General features: G+C 43.9%; 1 protein-coding gene across 1 annotated transcript in view; it reads right to left on the bottom strand.

The window, feature by feature from the left end:
* CACNA1F (calcium voltage-gated channel subunit alpha1 F) overlaps positions 1-18,297 on the bottom strand; it is a 167,712-nt gene that overhangs the window by 25,438 nt on the left and 123,977 nt on the right. Inside the window, exons 34-40 of the mRNA XM_040322711.1 lie at positions 15,174-15,239; positions 14,985-15,076; positions 11,026-11,185; positions 9,918-10,045; positions 7,078-7,174; positions 3,789-3,891; positions 1,952-2,053 (exon numbers count right to left, since the gene is read on the bottom strand). Coding sequence (XP_040178645.1) covers positions 1,952-2,053; positions 3,789-3,891; positions 7,078-7,174; positions 9,918-10,045; positions 11,026-11,185; positions 14,985-15,076; positions 15,174-15,239 — 748 coding nt within the window. The remainder of the gene's footprint in view (positions 1-1,951; positions 2,054-3,788; positions 3,892-7,077; positions 7,175-9,917; positions 10,046-11,025; positions 11,186-14,984; positions 15,077-15,173; positions 15,240-18,297) is intronic.

Raw genomic sequence — 18,297 nt, 5'->3', positions numbered from 1 at the left:
GTGCCCATCACTGCCACCTATCAATGCCCACCAGTGGTGCCAGTCAGTGCCACCTAGCAGTGCTGCCTATCAGTCTCACCTACCAGTGCTGATCAATGCCCGTCACTGCCACCTATCAGTGCCCATCACTGCCATCTATCAGTACCACCTATTAGTGCCAATTCTCAGTTCCCACTAGTGCCACCTATCAATGCCCTTGAGTGCCACCCATCAGTGCCACCTCTTAGTTTCACCTCTCAGTGCCCACCAATGCCGCCTATCAATGCCCTTGAGTGCCACCCATAAGTGCCACCTCTCAGTGCCCACCAATGCCGCCTATCAATGCCCTTGAGTGCCACCCATAAGTGCCACCTCTCAGTGCCCACCAGTGCAGCCTCATCAACGAAGGAAAAAAAATTACCCGTTTGCAAAATTTTATAACAAAATATAAAACGGTTTTGTATTTATTTATTTTTTAACAAAAAATAAAAACCGCAGAGGTGATCAAATATCACCATAAGAAAGCTCTATTTGTGGGGGAATAAAAATACAAAAATGTCATTTGAGTGCAGTGTACAATGACCGCGTAATTGTCATTCAAAGAGTGAGAGCGCTGAAAGTTTGGTCTGGGCAGGAAGGGGGGTTTAAGCGCCCGGTAAGCAAGTGGTTAAAGGGGAGCAATATACGCTATTAAGAGCTGGGGTATGTAAACTTTTGATCAGGGTCATTTGGGTCGTTTCTGTTGCCATTATGATATAAAAAAGAGTAAACACAGATGGTTGATAATAAATGGCTTCAGCCAATCACTGACCACGAGTGAGAGAAATGTTTTTGGCCCAGATTCTTAAAGGACTTACGACGGCGCAGCGCCATGTACGCCATCGTAAGTCCTAATCTGACCCGTCGTATCTATGCGCCTGATTCATAGAATCAATTACGCATAGATATCCATTAGATCCGACAGGCGTAAGGCTCTTACGCCGTCAGATCTTAAGTGCATTTTTTTTTTTGCCCGCTAGGTGGCGCTTCCGTCGAATTCCGCGTTGAGTATGCAAATTAGCTAGATACGCGAATTCCCGAACGTACGCACGGCCGACGCAGTAAAGTTACGACGTTTACGTTAGGCTTTTCCCGGCGTATAGTTGCCCCTGCTATATGAGGCGCAGCCAATGTTAAGTATGGCCGTCGTTCCCGCGTCGAAATTTGAAAAAGTTACGTCGTTTGCGTAAGTCGTCCGTGAATGGGGCTGGACGTCATTTACGTTTGCGTCGAAACCAATGACGTCCTTTGGAGCAATGCACACTGGGATATTCCACGGACGGCGCATGCGTCAATCACGTCGGGTCACAGTAGATTTACATAAAACACGCCCCCCTGATCCAAATTTGAAATAGGCGGGCTCACGCCGGACGATTTACGCTGCGCCGCCGCAACTTACGGAGCAAGTGCTTTGAGAATACAGCACTTGCCCGTCTAAGTTGCAGAGGCGTAACGTAAATCAGATACGTTACGCCCGCGCGAAGATATGTGGATGTACGTGAATCTGGGCCCTTGTGTTTATCATTCATTATGGCCAAGAAATCATAAATTCTGCCCCGGGGTATGTAAACTTTTGAGCACATCTGTATATTTGAGTCCTGTGTCCCTCAGCCTATCACCGGCCGTCTCTATAAATATCTGAGGCCGATTCCGGACCGACCAATCAATGATCTTCATATCTATGTCAAGTCTGAGAAAATAAACCCTTTGCCCTCGGAATGGGTCCCAGTCCCCGGGATACCCGCTGGGGGAGGGGTGATGACCTCATCTCTCTGATGTCATCCTGAACAATGCAGGACCGGGGAAGCCTTGCCTCTGTTGACTTTCCATTGGGTTTTATTTCTGGGATTCTTTTCTGCCCCCCCCCCCCCCCCCATAGCCGGTCATCACTTAGTCTGATGGTCTCCCAATCGATCGGTTTTATTTCGCTCACCTTCGGGCGGCGGGATGACCTCATCCAATATTTTCTGTTTCGTCCTCTTCCAGATCTTCTTAATGACGGCTCTCAGCTCTTCATTAGCAGCATCCAGACACCCTGAAAAGAGGAAAACCATGCCCCATCATTGGTGTCAGTAGGAGGAATAGTGTCCCATCATTGGTGTCAGTGGGAGGAATAGTGCCCCATCATTAGTGTCAGTGGGAGGAATTGTGTCCCATCATTGGTGTCAGTGGGAGGAATAGTGTCCCATCATTGGTGTCAGTGGGGGGGATAGTGTCCCATCATTGGTGTCAGTGGGAGGAATAGTGTCCCATCATTGGTATCAGTGGGAAGAATAGTGTCCCATCATTGGTGTCAGTGGGAGGAATAGTGTCCCGTCATTGGTGTCAGTGGGAGGAATAGTGTCCCATCATTGGTGTCAGTGGGAGGAATAGTGTCCCGTCATTGGTGTCAGTGGGAGGAATAGTGTCCCATCATTGGTGTCAGTGGGAGGAATAGTGTCCCATCATTGGTGTCAGTGGGAGGAATAGTGTCCCGTCATTGGTGTCAGTGGGAGGAATAGTGTCCCATCATTGGTGTCAGTGGGAGGAATAGTGCCCCATCATTGGTGTCAGTGGGAGTAATAGTGTCCCATCATTGGTGTCAGTGGGAGGAATAGTGTCCCATCATTGGTGTCAGTGGGAGGAATAGTGTCCCATCATTGGTGTCAGTGGGAGGAATAGTGTCCCATCATTGGTGTCAGTGGGAGGAATAGTGTCCCATCATTGGTGTCAGTGGGAGGAATAGTGTCCCTTCATTGGTATCAGTGGGAGGAATAGTGCCCCATCATTGGTATCAGTGGGAGGAATAGTGTCCCATCATTGGTGTCAGTGGGAGGAATAGTGTCCCATCATTGGTGTCAGTGGGAGGAATAGTGTCCCATCATTGGTATCAAGTGGGAGGAATAGTGTCCCATCATTGGTGTCAGTGGGAGGAATAGTGTCCCATCATTGGTGTCAGTGGGAGGAATAGTGTCCCTTCATTGGTATCAGTGGGGAGGAATAGTGTCCCATCATTGGTGTCAGTGGGAGGAATAGTGTCCAATCATTGGTATCAATGGGAGGAATAGTGTCCCATCATTGGTGTCAGTGGGAGGAATAGTGTCCAATCATTGGTGTCAGTGGGAGGAATAGTGTCCCTTCATTGGTATCAGTGGGGAGGAATAGTGTCCCATCATTGGTGTCAGTGGGAGGAATAGTGTCCAATCATTGGTATCAATGGGAGGAATAGTGTCCCATCATTGGTGTCAGTGGGAGGAATAGTGTCCCATCATTGGTGTCAGTGGGAGGAATAGTGTCCAATCATTGGTGTCAGTGGGAGGAATAGTGTCCCATCATTGGTATCAGTGGGGAGGAATAGTGTCCCATCATTGGTGTCAGTGGGAGGAATAGTGTCCAATCATTGGTATCAATGGGAGGAATAGTGTCCCATCATTGGTGTCAGTGGGAGGAATAGTGTCCAATCATTGGTATCAGTGGGAGGAATAGTGTCCCATCATTGGTGTCAGTGGGAGGAATAGTGTCCCATCATTGGTGTCAGTGGGAGGAATAGTGTCCCATCATTGGTGTCAGTGGGAGGAATAGTGTCCAATCATTGGTATCAGTGGGAGGAATAGTGTCCCATCATTGGTGTCAGTGGGAGGAATAGTGTCCCATCATTGGTGTCAGTGGGAGGAATAGTGTCCCATCATTGGTGTCAGTGGGAGGAATAGTGTCCCATCACTGGTGTCAGTGGGAGGAATAGTGTCTCCGGTTTCCATCACCAATACAATATAAAAGAGAACTCGTCACACCTTCCGTTTTGATCCTCAGCGAGGTCCTCACCAGGGCAAAAAGGGTGGCATTGAAGGTCACAGTGCCATCCGAATTCAGAGGCATATTCATGGCAACCAGTCTCTGCAAGGTAACAATGGGGGACAAATTAAAATCCGACGGTCGGATTACTAAAATAAAAAGAACAGCGGCTAAGAACGATTTTCACCGAAGCCCTGCCCCTTTTGACACCAAATCACATCAAAGGAGCCAATTTCTAAAAAAAAAAAAAATTAGCCGTGCGAAGAAACGATGTAATTAGATGAATGCGATTATTTGCTTTGAGCGTCAGCGCCATCTAGTGGCCATAATGTGGTATTTACCTGAAATACCGCAATCGGGGAAAAAAATACCTTCTTATGGCCACTAGATGGAGCTCCTAATATTAAGAAATGCGTTAAATTGTCAAAATTGTCAATTGTCAAAAGTATTGGGACGCCTAGCTTTATAAATAAATAAGTCTGCCCACACAGCGCAGGCGAGCCTGGCAGGGCAGGAGAACCTGATTCTTCCTCTGCTGCAGTAAAGTAAAACTTGCTACTCCCCCCCCCCCCGGCCTGTGACTGGACCGTGAAAAGAGGAGCAGAAGACTGATGTACTCATCCCTCTGCTCCCTCCTACAGGCACAACTGATTGGAAGAGGAGGTGGTACAAGATGGAGCCCACAAGCAAACTAAACTGGAGCCTTTTCCCCCTGCAGTGCCCCCCTAGTGGCAGAAATGCAGATTTATCTTGGTTGAGAACTGCATTGAGATTTAGTGTTACTTGAATTGTGTTCCAGGATTTGCTTGTCTTCAGCTTCGGAGAGAACTTGCAATAAATTAAGACTTTACATGAAGTATCAGGAATCTTTCATTAAGGGCTTCATGTTTGAATACCATACCATATCCCCTAGTGGCATAAATGCAGATTTCTCTTGGTTGAGAACTGCATTGAGATGTAGTGTTACTTGAATTGTATTCCAGGATTTGCTTGTCTTCAGCTTCAGAGAGAACTTGCAATAAATTAAGACTTTAGTATCAGGAATCTTTCATTGAGGGCTTCATGTTTGAATACCATACCATATCCCCTAGTGGCAGAAATGCAGATTTCTCTTGGTTGAGAACTGCATTGAGATGTAGTGTTACTTGAATTGTGTTCCAGGTATTGCTTGTCTTCAGCTTCAGAGAGAACTTGCAATAAATTAAGACTTTAGTATCAGGAATCTTTCATTGAGGGCTTCATGTTTGAATACCATACCATATCCCCTAGTGGCAGAATGCAGATTTCTCTTGGTTGAGAACTGCATTGAGATGTAGTGTTACTTGAATTGTGTTCCAGGATTTGCTTGTCTTCAGCTGAGAGAACTTGCAATAAATTAAGACGGAAATCTTTCATGTTATACAGTTTGAACACCATATCAGAGTTATATTATTTATCATAGTAAAAGAACCTATTCCACATTGGGGGGAGGGGGAGACTGGGAGGCCATTAAAGTTCATGTGTGTGTAAAGATAGGCGTCCCAATACTTTTGACAATATCGTGTGAGCTTTATGGTGATTATTCGTGAGGTTGAATGCTTAAGACATTTTGCATACTCAAAAGTAAGGTGCATGCTGTTAGAATAAAAGAAAGGAAAGCCTTAAAAAAAAAACTCCCCATCAGCAATATGATTATAATGACCCACAAGCCATCGGTGGCGCGCATGCAAGGAGTACAGAAACATATTTTACCAAATCCGGAGCCGGCAGAAGACCTGAAACTGGAATACGGTCATACGGTTAGCAGAGCGGCTACTGATTGCAAAGGAAGAGATTCGATATGTATATATATAGATATTTGTTTCATTTCTAATTCGTTTTTTAACGAATTTTGAGAAATTCGTTAATTCAGAATTTTCGTATTTCCGAATTTTTCAATTTCCCAAATTTCAAATTTCCGCATTTCCGAAATATTTGTATTTCAGAATTTTCGAATCGCCGAATTTCCGAATTTTTTAATTTCCTAATTTTCGTATTTCCGAATTTTCCAATTTCTGAATTTTCGTATTTTAGAATTTCCTAATTTTCGAAAATTCAAGAGTCAAAAATTCGAAATTGCAAAATTCGAAAATCTAAAATTAAAAAAAAAAATGGGAAATTTCCGAATTCCGAACTTTTAGAATTTTTTTTTTTAGTTTTCGTTTCATTCGTTTTTTGCTCTTTTATCGGAAATTCGAGAAAAAAAAACAGAAAAACAAAAATTAGGAAAAGAGAGGGGGTGAAACAGAGAGGGAGGTGAGAGAGAGAGGGGGTGAGAGAGAGAGGGGTGAGAGAGAGAGGGGGTGAGAGAGAGAGGGGGTGAGAGAGAGAGGGGGTGAGAGAGAGAGAGGGGTGAGAGAGAGAGAGGGGTGAAACAGAGAGGAAGGTGAGAGAGAGGGGTGAGAGAGAGGGGTGAGAGAGAGAGGGGGTGAGAGAGAGAGGGGTGAGAGATAGAGGGGGGAGAGAGGGGGGGGTGAGAGAGAGAGAGAGAGGGGGTGAGAGAGAGAGGGGGTGTGAGAGAGAGGGGTGAGGGAGAGAGGGGGGGTGAGAGAGAGAGAGAGAGAGGGGTGAGAGAGAGGGGTAAGAGAGAGAGAGGGGGTGAGAGAAAGGGGGGGTTAGAGAAAGGGGGGGTGAGAGAGAGGGGGGCTCCCCATACCCCTATACTTAGCAAGGAGATTCTCCCCCACAAAAAAAATAAAAACTACACCGGACTCCTCCCGCTGACTCTTTTACCAGCTGTGTGTAAGCGAGGCTCCCTTGCTCTGCCTTTTGAGCTACTCCCGGGAGTGGAGGCTGCAGTCACTGCCGCCTCCGGCTTCTGCTTCGCTCCCCTCTCACCAAACGGTCAGTCCCTGGCCACCCTTGGTGTCACCCTTCTGGCAGGTGTTACGCTGAGCGTGGTCTGGACTCCCCCGCACCCCCGTAGTGACACCACTGCTTCTTTGCAGACCCATAGTTTGCCCTTTACCTTGGGGCGATGTTGCCCCCCCCCCTTGAAAAATGCCACCCAAGGCAAACACCTTGTTTGCCGCGCAGTAGATACGCCCCCCTGCACCAAGCACCAGCACTGTCACACGGGGGGAGGGGGAGCCAGTGACACGTTCTGCTTCGCCCAACTGTACTGTACTGGGCATTTTGATGTATTCCTGTGATTTGCCTGGAGTTGTAATGACTTTGTAGTCTGATCCTCAGATGCACTAAAATAATATCATTTTGTCAGCTATGTCGGCGTTTCTTCAGACAGGTCCGCGCTTCCCGTTATATATTTACCTTACATGCCACGCGGTGCGGGCACAGCTTGCCGAATCCCAGGGGAGGCTGGATCCGACGTAGTAAGGTCACCACATCCAAATGTTTAATACGGCCCCTAAAGAGAAAGCAAAGAAATAAAATAAAAAATTATATAATAATAAAAAATTATCAAACAAATAAAAATAATATAAAAATCAAACAGAAACAATCCAAATAACTTCATTCAAAACACAGGTGGGGGGCACAATTTTTTAAAAATGCAGATGCAAAAAATGAATTAACACCAGGGCTTTTTTTCTCAGAGAATATGTGCAGGAACTCCCTCCTTCCAAGTCACCCCTTGTGTCCACCCCCTACCCACCTCCATTCATTGGTTTGACCCCCTACCCACCTCCGAGCACCATTCTTTGGTTCCACCCAATCCACACCTACGAGCACCATTCCTTTTCTCCACCCCCTACCCACCTCCAAGCACCTTTAATTGGTTTTACCCCCTACCAACCTCTGAGCACCATTCCTTGGTTCCACTCCTTACCCACCTCTGAGCACCATTCATTGGTTTCACCCCCTACCCACCTACGAGCACTATTACTTTTCTCCACCCTCTACCCACCTACTAGCACCATTCTTTGGTTCCACCCCCTCCCCACCTACGAGCACCATTCGTTTTCTCCACCCTCTACCCACCTCTGAGCACCATTCTTTGGTTCCACCCCCTACGAACACCATTCCTTTTCTCTACCCCCTACCCACCTCTAAGCACCATTCTTTGGTTCCACTCCCTACACATCTTCGAGCACCGTTTCACCTCCGAGCACCGTTCCTTGGTTCCACCCCCTACCCACCTCCAATCACCATTCATTGGTTTCACCCCCTACCAACCTCTGAGCACCATTTCTTGGTCCCACCCCCTACCCAGCTCCGGGGAACCATTCTTTGGTTCCACCCCCTACCCACCTACGAACACCATTCCCTTTCTCCACCCCCTACCAACCTACAAGCACCATTCCTTGGTTCCACTCCCTCCATACCCATCTCTGAGCACCATTCCTTGGTTCCACCTCCGAGCACTATTCCTTGGTTCCACCCCCTTCCCACCTCCAAGCACCATTCATTGGTTTCACCCCCTACCCACCTACGAGCACCGTTCCTTGGTTCCACCCCCTACCCACCTACGAGCACCATTCCTTTTCTCCACCCCCTACCCACCTACGAGCACCATTCTTTGGTTTCACTCCCTACCCATCTCCGAGCACCATTCCTTTTCTCCACCCCCTACCAACCTACAAGCACCATTCCTTGGTTCCACTCCCTACCCATCTCCGAGCACCATTCCTTGGTTCCACCTCCGAGCACTATTCCTTGGTTCCACCCCCTACCCACCTTCAAGCACCATTCATTGGTTTCACCCCCTACCCACCTCCGAGCACCGTTCCTTGGTTCCACCCCCTGCGAGCACCGTTCCTTGGTTCCACCCCCAACCCACCTACGAGCACCATTCCTTTTCTCCACCCCCTACCCACACCATTCTTTGGTTTCACCCTCTACCCACCTCCAAACACCATTCTTTGGTTCCACCCCCTCCCCAGCTACGAACACCATTCCCTTTCTCCACCCCTTACCCACCTACGAGCACCATTCCTTGGTTACACTCCCTACCCATCACCGAGCACCATTCCTGGGTCCCACCTTCAAGCGCCATTCCTTGGTTCCACCCCCTACCCACCTCCGAGCTCTATTCCTTGGTTCCACCCCCTACCCACCTCCAAGCACCATTCATTGGATTCACCCCTACCCACCTCCGAGCACCGTTCCTTGGTTCCACTCCTTACCCACCTCCAAGCACAGTTCCTTGGTTCCACTCCTTACCTACCTCTGAGCACCGTTCCTTGGCTCCACCCCCTATCCACCTCCAAGCACCATTACATACATTCAGAGCTGGAGGTGCTGGAACTGTGTTCCTGCTGGAAAAAAGCCCTGTTTAAAACAATACAAAACTGTGCATACGTTGGTTTCCTCCTATACGCCAAAGACATGGGAGGTTAATTGGCCATAGTCTGTGTATGAGTGATAGGGACCTTAGATGGCAAGCTACTGGAAGACAGAGACTGGGAGGAACGTACATAATATATGGAGAATGCTGCGTACATTTTTGGCATATTTGGAGGAAGAAAGATGCTGACTATGACCCTAAGGATCACCATCCCTACAGTCACACTGAGGGGGAAACATGATCCTTCTGGGCTGTTTCTCTGATAAAGGTACAGGCCGACTTTGCCGTAATGAGGGGCCAATGGGCGGGGTCATGTATTGTAAAATCTTGGATGAGAACCTTCTTCCCTCAGCCAGAACACTGAAGACGGGTCATAGATGGGTCTTCCAGCATGACAATGACCCAAAACATACCACCAAGGCAACAAAGGAGAGGCTCAAGAAGAAGCACATGAAGGTCATGGAGTGACCTAACCAGTCTCCAGACCTTAATCCTATAGAAAATGTATGGAGGGAGCTGAAACTTCGAGTTGCCAAGAAACCTTCAAAATTTAGAGAAGATCTGTACAGAAGAGAGACAAGACCAGTCACCCTACACATGGAGAGAGAGCAGAGCTGTGGGAGGGGCCAAGCAGGATCCACCCACTACAGAAAACGGCAGGAGGGGCGGAGACAAGACCAGTCACCCTGCACAAGGAGAGAAAAGCTGTGGGAGGGACCTGGCAGGTTCCACCCACTACAGAAAACCACAGGAGGGGGAGGAGACAAGACCAGTCACCCTGCACAAGGTGAGAGAGCAGAGATGTGGGCGGAGTTAAGCTTTAAGTCCTATCACACATTTTTTTGGTTTTGTTTTTTATACTCACTTGGCCTCGGGGTCATATTCAGACCAGATCCTTTTAAACTCATCCAAATGATGGGGGCCCAGAATAGACCAATCTCTGGTCAGATAATCAAAATTATCCATAATGACGGCTACAAACAGGTTAATAATCTGAAATAAAAAAAAATGGAAAATACAAATAAATAAATAAATTGAAAACATCACCCAGGCATACAGTATGACCTATCCGTGTGAATATAGTGTACATGTGCCTATTGACCATAATGCAGAATTTTCCTGTAATATCTCAGACAAGGAAAATACCGCATTACAGACACTAGATGGAGCCGACGGTCATAGGAAACAAACCTATTAGACTCATTGCAGGGATTATTTGTGCGAATGTTGAGATGAATTAGGTGACACTATATAAAAAAATAATAATTATACTTACAATATCTATATTATTATTCTTGTTGACATTTATATATCACAGTGAAGGAAAAAAGTAATATACTTTATAGACATGTGCACTGGCGAAAAATTCATTTTTCTTTTGTCGTTTCATTCGTTTTTTTGCTTTTTTTTAGAATTTCCAAAATTCCGAATCTCCGAATTTTCAGAATTCTGAATTTTCTAAATTACGAATTTCAGAATTCCTGAATTTCAGAATTTCTAAAAATTTGTAATTCGGAAAAATTGGAAATTTCGGAAATTACGAAATTTCGGAATTACGAATGTTTGAATTTCAGAATTTTCGGATTTCCTGAATTTCCGAATTTCTAAAAATTTGGAATTTCGAAAATTCGGAAATTCAACTTTCCAAATTTCCCATTTTCGAATTTTAGATTTTCAGATCTCGAATTTTCCAAAAATTCATTTTTTTTTTTGTTGTTTTCGTTTCATTCGTTTTTTTGCTTTTATTGAAATTAGTACAGTGACTGTGCATTTTCTTAGCACTGATCACTGTATTAGTGTCACTGGTTCCCACAAAGTGTCAGTTAATGTCAGATGGGCCGCCACTATCACAGTCCCACTATACGTCACTGATCATCACTAGTATAAGAAAAAAGAAAATAATAATAAAAAAAAAATTCCAGTATACCAGTATGTATAAAAAAACATAATAACTGGCGATCTTCTCCACTTACCAGAAAGGCGCAGAGCATGAAGAAGCTGATGAAATACACGATGGCGAAGTTGCTCCCGCAGGTGAACTCTTCCTCCGGGGCAAAGTCGGATTCGCTGTCGCATCTCTTGCCCGGCAAGCTGGCCAACATAATCTCCTGCCAGGCCTCCCCCGTGGCACACCTAGGAAAGACAGAAGTCCCACGGGGTCAGTGCGACTCGGCTGGCATCTGTGAGACTTCGAGGTCTACGCAAGTCGCACCTGAATTCCCTTTAATTTAATTCTGCTGCCCAGCGGGCGCGCGCCGCGTGGCCCGTGAGTGTGGCCGCGGGTCCCGGGAACTCGATGTTCCCGGGAGTCCCGCGACTGCGGTCGGCAAGAGCAGAAACGGGGGGAATGCCTATTCTGCCTAGTGACACTGTCACTGATGACCGTTTCCCCCGTGATCGGGAACTGGTCATCAATGACGTGTCACGCGTAGCCATGCCCCCTAACAGTAAGAATCACTCCCTAGGACACACTTAACCCCTTCAGCGCCACCTAGTGGTTAACCCATTCCCTGCCAGTGTCATTTTCACAGTAATCAGTGCATTTTTACAGCACTGATCGCTGTAAAAATGACAGTGGTCCCAAAATGTTGTCAAAAGTGTCCGATGTGTCCGCCGTAATGTCGCAGACACGATAAAAATCGCTACCATTACTATTAAAAAAATTAAATAAAAATGCCATAAAACTATACCCTATTTTGTAGTCGATATAACTTTTGCGCAAACCAATCGATAAACACTTATTGAGATTTTTTTACCAAAAATAGGTAGAATAATACGTATTGGCCGAAACTGAGGACATTTTTTTTTTATATATATATATATATTTTTTGGGGATATTTATTAAAGGAAAAAGTAAAAAATATTGATTTTTTTTCAAAATTGTCGCTCTATTTTTGTTTATAGCGCAAAAAAATAAAAACCACAGAGGTGATCAAATACCACCAAAAGAAAGCTCTATTTATGGGGAAAATAGGACGCCAATTTTGTTTGGGAACTACGTCGCACGACCGCGCAATTGTCAGTTAAAGCGACGCAGTGCCGAATCGCAAAAAGTCCCCCCGGTCACTTGACCACCAAAATGGTCCGGGGATGAAGCAGTTAAATGGGCGCGACACCGCAAAGTTGTCGCCGCACCGATTTGAACAGTTCCATTGCCGAAAATAGGGTGCGACTTGTCATGCGATTTGGACTTTTCGCACCGGTGTGCTGAATTCTGTGGCCCTTGAGTCACATAAGAGTTATGCCGCGTACAGACGGTCGTTTTTTTGCGATGGAAAAAAAACGAAGTTTTTCAAACTTCATTTTAAAAAACTACGTAGCCTACACACCATTGTTTTTTCTCAACAAGCTCTAGCAAAGCGCGGTTACGTTCAGCACATACGGCGGCACTCTGTTCCATTCAAACTCGCGTCCTAACTTGCTTCTGAGCATGCGCAGGTTTAAAAACGTTGTTTTAAACGTCGTTTTTGCTTTTATGACACAAAAAACGACATTTTGAAAAACGACATAAAAAATTTAAGCAGGTTCGAATTTTTTTTTTGTCGTTTTTCAGAAGACATAAAATGACGTTTTCCCCACACACGGTCATTTTAAATGACGTTTTTAAAAATGTCGTTTTTTTTCCCATCACAAAAAACGACCGTGTGTACGCGGCATTAGAGCTGTGCGGTTCGTGGCGTTCAGAATAAAAATTTGGACGAGTTTTCGTTTTTCAGGAATTCCGGATGTATCTGAATTTCCGAATTAGAATAGTACCAAATTTAAAAGAATCCAAAATAACAAAAAAAATAAGGATGAAATTTAAATCGTTTTCGAATACTTTTTAAATTCTAATAAGTTTCGAATTTGAAACATTTCCAATTTCCAAACAGAACAAAATAGAATAAAAAATAAAGGAATAGGAAAAAAAGAAAAATAAACATATATATATTTTTCTTCTTTTCCTTAGTTTTTTATTCTATTTTATTCTGTTTGGAAATTGGAAAACTTTTTGAATTTGGAAAACTATTAAACTTCCAAACTGAATAAAGTAGAATAGAAAAAAAAAATATATATATATATATATATATATATATATATATATATATATATATATATATATATATATATATATATATATTTCTATTGTTTTATTTTTTTATTCTAATTTTATTCTGTTTGGAAATTAGAAGACTTTTGGAATTCAAATAGTTTTACCAATTTCCCCAATATATGTATATTTTTTTTTTTCTATTTCTTTATATTTTATTCAATTTTATTCTGTTTGGAAATAGTAAAACTTTTCGAATTTGAATAGTTTTCCAATTTCCAAACAGAATGAAATAGAATAAAAAAATAAAAGAATAGAAAAAAAATATATATAATTTTTTTTTATTATTATTTTTCTTTTCTATTTTTTTTGAAAATTGGAAAACTATTTGAATTTGAAAAGTTTTCAAATTTCCAAATGGAATAAAAAATAAAAGAATAGAAAAAAAATGTATTATATATATATGTGTGTGTGCGTATATATTCTATTTTATACTGTTTGGAAATTGGAAAACTATTTAAATTCCAAAAGTTTTCCAATTTCCAAACAGAATAAAATAGAATCAAAAATAAAAGAATAGAAAAAAAAATATCTATAATTTTTTTATTAGTTTTTTCTATTCTATTTTTTGGGGAAATTGGAAAAGTATTTGAATTTGAAAAGTTTTCAAATTTCCAAATAGAAAAAAAAATAAAAGAATAGAAAAAATACATATATTCTATTTTATACTGTTTGGAAATTGGAAAACTATTCAAATTCCAAAAAGTTTTCCAATTTCCAAACAGAATAAAATATAATTAAAAATAAAAGAATAGGAAAAAAATATGTATCATTTTTTTTTATTATTATTATTTTTTTTTCTATTCTATTACATTTTTTGGGGGAATTGGAAAACTATTTGAATTCGAAAAGTTTTCAAATTTCCAAATACAATAATAAAAAAAAAAGAATAGAAAAATAAATATGTTATTCTGTTTGGAAATTGGAAAACTACTCAAACTCCAAAAGTTTTCCAATTTCCAAACAGAATAAAATAGAATAAAAAATAAAAGGATAGAAAAAAAAATATATATATTCCTTTATTTTATATTCTATTTTACTCTCTTTGGAACTTGGAAAACAATTCGAATTCGAAAACTATTCTAAATTGTTCAGAAAACATTTTGAATCGATCCGAATAATTTTATTTTTTAATCGATTAAAAACGAATTCTGAAAACAAATTAAAAACGAATGAAACAAATGTAACTAAACGAATGTATGTCAATAACGAATCGAAGCAAAACTATTTTTTTTTTTTCCGTTCCGCACATGTCTAACAAGAGGCGGACTAAAGTAATGCAAGAACTACTCTAAGAGCCCTTTCACACTGGAAATGCCTATAGCGGAGTGTTAAAATAGCGGTAAAACACCGCTATTTTACCACGATTTTACAGCGATTTTACTGTGTTTTTACCACGATTATACCGCGATTTTACCGTGTTTTTACCACGATTATACCGCGATTTTACCGTGTTTTTACCACGATTATACCATGATTATACCGCGATTTTACAGTGTTTTTACCACGATTTTACCGCGTTTTCAATTCATTTCAATGGAGAGGGGCGTTTTTGGAGCGTTTTAATAGCGATATTTTTACCGAAAAAAACACGGCAAAAACGCCGCAAAAACAGACCAGTGTGAAAGGGCTCTAAAGTCGCACAGATATGAACGGTACCCATTGTAAACAATGGAGTGCGACTCGTCATGCGACTTTGGGCTGCCAGAGTCGCAGGTCAAGTGGCACAAGCGTGAATGCGGCCTAATATAGAGGAAGAAGAGACGCAGATCCTCGGATCTATTGACGACATTTTTCTTGCCCTTTATTCGCTATCACACGGCGGCGGCGGCGGGAAGGTACCTGAAGAGCAGCAGCACTGCCTGGGGGAAGGTCTGGAAGTTGTTATTGCGGTTGATCTGCGTTCCGTCCTGCATGGCGATTTTTCCGAACGTCTGTACAGAAGGACAAAGCCAGAGACGTGAGCGCCGGGATCACAGCGATGGAATGGAGAAGATCTGAGGCCTCACACGAGGAGGCCGACTGACTCACCTGCATCCCGATGACGGCGTAGATAAAAAAGATCATGGCAATCAGGAGAGCGACATATGGCAACGCCTGCAGAGGAGAGGAACAGACGTGAGATCTTCAGAACATTTTGTACAATTCTTTATAAAGCGGATGAGAGGAACGTTGCAGCCTGTATGTGGAAAATTGTGTCCTCCGCCTGTCTGATACCAGCACCTGGCAGATCCCTCGCCCCCCCCCCCCCGCCCCACACAGGGCGGTCTTCTTCTCTGTGACCTCCTATGACCAGTGATGATCACTGTATGGACTTCCTGGCCGTCCTACAGCAGATCCACTGCTACAGGGCGGCCGTTCTATGCAGAATCACACATACACTATATTACCAAAAGTATTGGGACGCCTGCCTTTACACGCACATGAACTTTAATGGCATCCCAGTCTTAGTCCGTAGGGTTCAGTATTGCTTACCCCCCCCCCTGATGAAGACTCTTTATGAGTTGAAATGCGTTGGAGTCCAACCAGTGACAGAATGATATTGACGATATCTCCATGAGGTGGAGTCTATATACACTATATTACCAAAAGTATTGGGACGCCGGCCTTTACACCCACATGAACTTTAATGGCATTCCAGTCTTAGTCCGTATGGTTCAATATTGAGTTGGCCCCGCCCTTTGCAGCTTTAACAGCTTCACCTCTTCTGGGAAGGCCGTCCAGAAGGTTTAGGAGGGTGTCTATGGGAATGTTTGACCATTCTTCCAGAAGAGCATTTGTGAGGTAAGGCAATGATGTTGGACGAGAAGGCCTGCACTCTAATTCATCCCAAAGGTGATCTATGGGGTTGAGATCAGGACTCTGTGCAGGCCAGTCACGTTCCTCCACCCTAAACTCGCTCATCCATGGTGGTCATGGGACAATGGTGGTGTTCTACTAAGTAGACTTGACCAGGGTAAGAGTGGCATGATCAGAGAGGTAGGTGTTGGATGAGAAGTCCTGGCTCACAGTCTCCGCTCTAATTCATCCCAAAGGTGTTCTATCGGGTTGAGGTCAGGACTTTTAAGTTCCTCCACCCCAAACTCACTCCTCCATGTCTTTATGGACCTTGCTTTGTGCTCTGGTCCAAACTATTTGGTGGAGGCGGGGTTATGGTGGGGGTTGTTTTTCAGGGGTTGGGCTTGGCCCCCTAGTTCCAGTGAAGGGAACTCTTAAAGCGTCAGCATACCAAGACATGTTGGACAATTTCATGCTCCCAACGTTGTGGGAGGAGTTTGGGGACGGCCCCTTCCTGTTCCAACATGACTGCCCACCAGTGTACAAAGCCAGGTCTATAAAGACATGGATGAGCAAGTTTGGGGTGGAGGAAATTGACTGGCCTGCACAGAGTCCTGACCTCAACCCGATAGAACACCTTTGCGATGAATTAGAGCGGAGACGGCGAGCCAGGCCTTCCCGTCCAACATCAGTGCCCGGACATGACAAATGACCTTCTGGAAGAATGGTCAAACATTCTTATAGACACCCTCCTAAACCTTGTGGACGGCCTTCCCAGAAGAGTTGAAGGTGTTATAGCTGCAAAGGGCGGGGCCAACTCAATATTGAACCCTACGGGACTAAGACTGGGATGACATTAAAGTTCATGTGTGTGTAAAGGCCGGCGTCCCAATACTTTTGGCAATATAACGTATATGCGATTCTGCACATCAGCCTATGGGGCACGCGCGCCATAGGCAGAAGCCGATCTGCGGGTGCCGGGCAATAGATGTCCGCCGGCTTCGGCCGCTTATTATCAGGCAGAGACACAGATTGGAGGTCTGTCTATGTAAACAAGGCAGAGCTCCGTTCTGACAGGGGGGGGGGGAAGCCAAGGATTTTGTGTCCCCTTCCCAGTCAGTGTCATTAGGACAGTGACAGTACAGGTCCACTGTGATTGGCTCTGTACCATGTAATCATCACAATAGTACACAATGGCTATGAATGAAGACCATTCTTTAGAACTGATATGTGATCGCTGTGATTGGCAGCAGCCATCACATGGTACAGGTCCACTGTGATTGGCTCTGTACCATGTGATCATCACAATAGTACACAATGGCTATTAATGAAGACCATTGTTTAGAACTGACATGTGATCGCTGTGATTGGCCGCAACTATCACATGGTACAGGTCCACTGTGATTGGCACTGTACCATGTGATCATCACAATAGTACACAATGGCTATTAATGAAGGCCATTGTTTAAAACTGACATGTGATCGCTGTGATTGGCTGCAACTATCACATGGTACAGGTCCACTGTGATTGGCTCTGTACCATGTGATCATCACAATAGTACACAATGGCTATGAATGAAGACCATTGTTTAGAACTGACATGTGATGGCTGTGATTGGTTACAGCGATCATATGGTACCGAGGCCACGCTCAGTGCAACAACCTGTGTTCTGTTGTGTCTGGTGGACACAGAAGGCCAGAGGTGGCCCCTGGGGTGCGCACGAGGCGCCCAAGTGGACAGACGTCATAAGACGTCCACCCAGGATAGCAGTGCTCCCACCCAGCTGTATTAATACAATGAGCCCGGCTGGAGGTGGTTAAAGGCGCCCTTCAGGGAACACTCAATGAATGTAAAGCTCTCTGGGTGAGGTGGAGAGGCAAGGCGGTGGCGTCACTTTACCCAGCTCATCCAATCAGAGGGCACTTGGCAGTCATTGAGAAAATGCAAATCGTTCTAAAAAATTTGATCACCTCTGCGGTTTCTATTTTTTGCGCTATAAACAAAAATAGAGCGAGAATTTTGAAAAAAAAAATGCAATATTTTTTACTTTTTACTATAATAAATATCCCCAAAAATATCTAAAAAAAAAAAAAATTCTCAGTTTAGGCCGATACGTATTCTTCAATATATTTTTGGTAAAAAAAAATATATATATAATCGCAATAAGCGTTTATTGATCGGTTTGCGCAAAAGTTATAGGCCCAGATTCTCAAAGAAGCGCCTATCTTTAGGCGGGCGTAGCGTATCTCAGATACATTACGCCGCCGTAACTTAGAGCGGCAGGTCCCGTATTCAGAAACAACTTGCGCTCTAAATTACGGCGGCGTAGTGTATCTGGAACGGCGTAAGCCCGCCTAATTCAAGTTAGGGGGCGTG

The sequence above is a fragment of the Rana temporaria genome, chromosome 9 (assembly GCF_905171775.1).
Source record: "Rana temporaria chromosome 9, aRanTem1.1, whole genome shotgun sequence".
NCBI classification, from domain to species: domain Eukaryota; kingdom Metazoa; phylum Chordata; class Amphibia; order Anura; family Ranidae; genus Rana; species Rana temporaria.
Note: the sequence above shows the minus strand (reverse complement) of the source record. Positions and strands in the feature narration are given on the sequence as shown.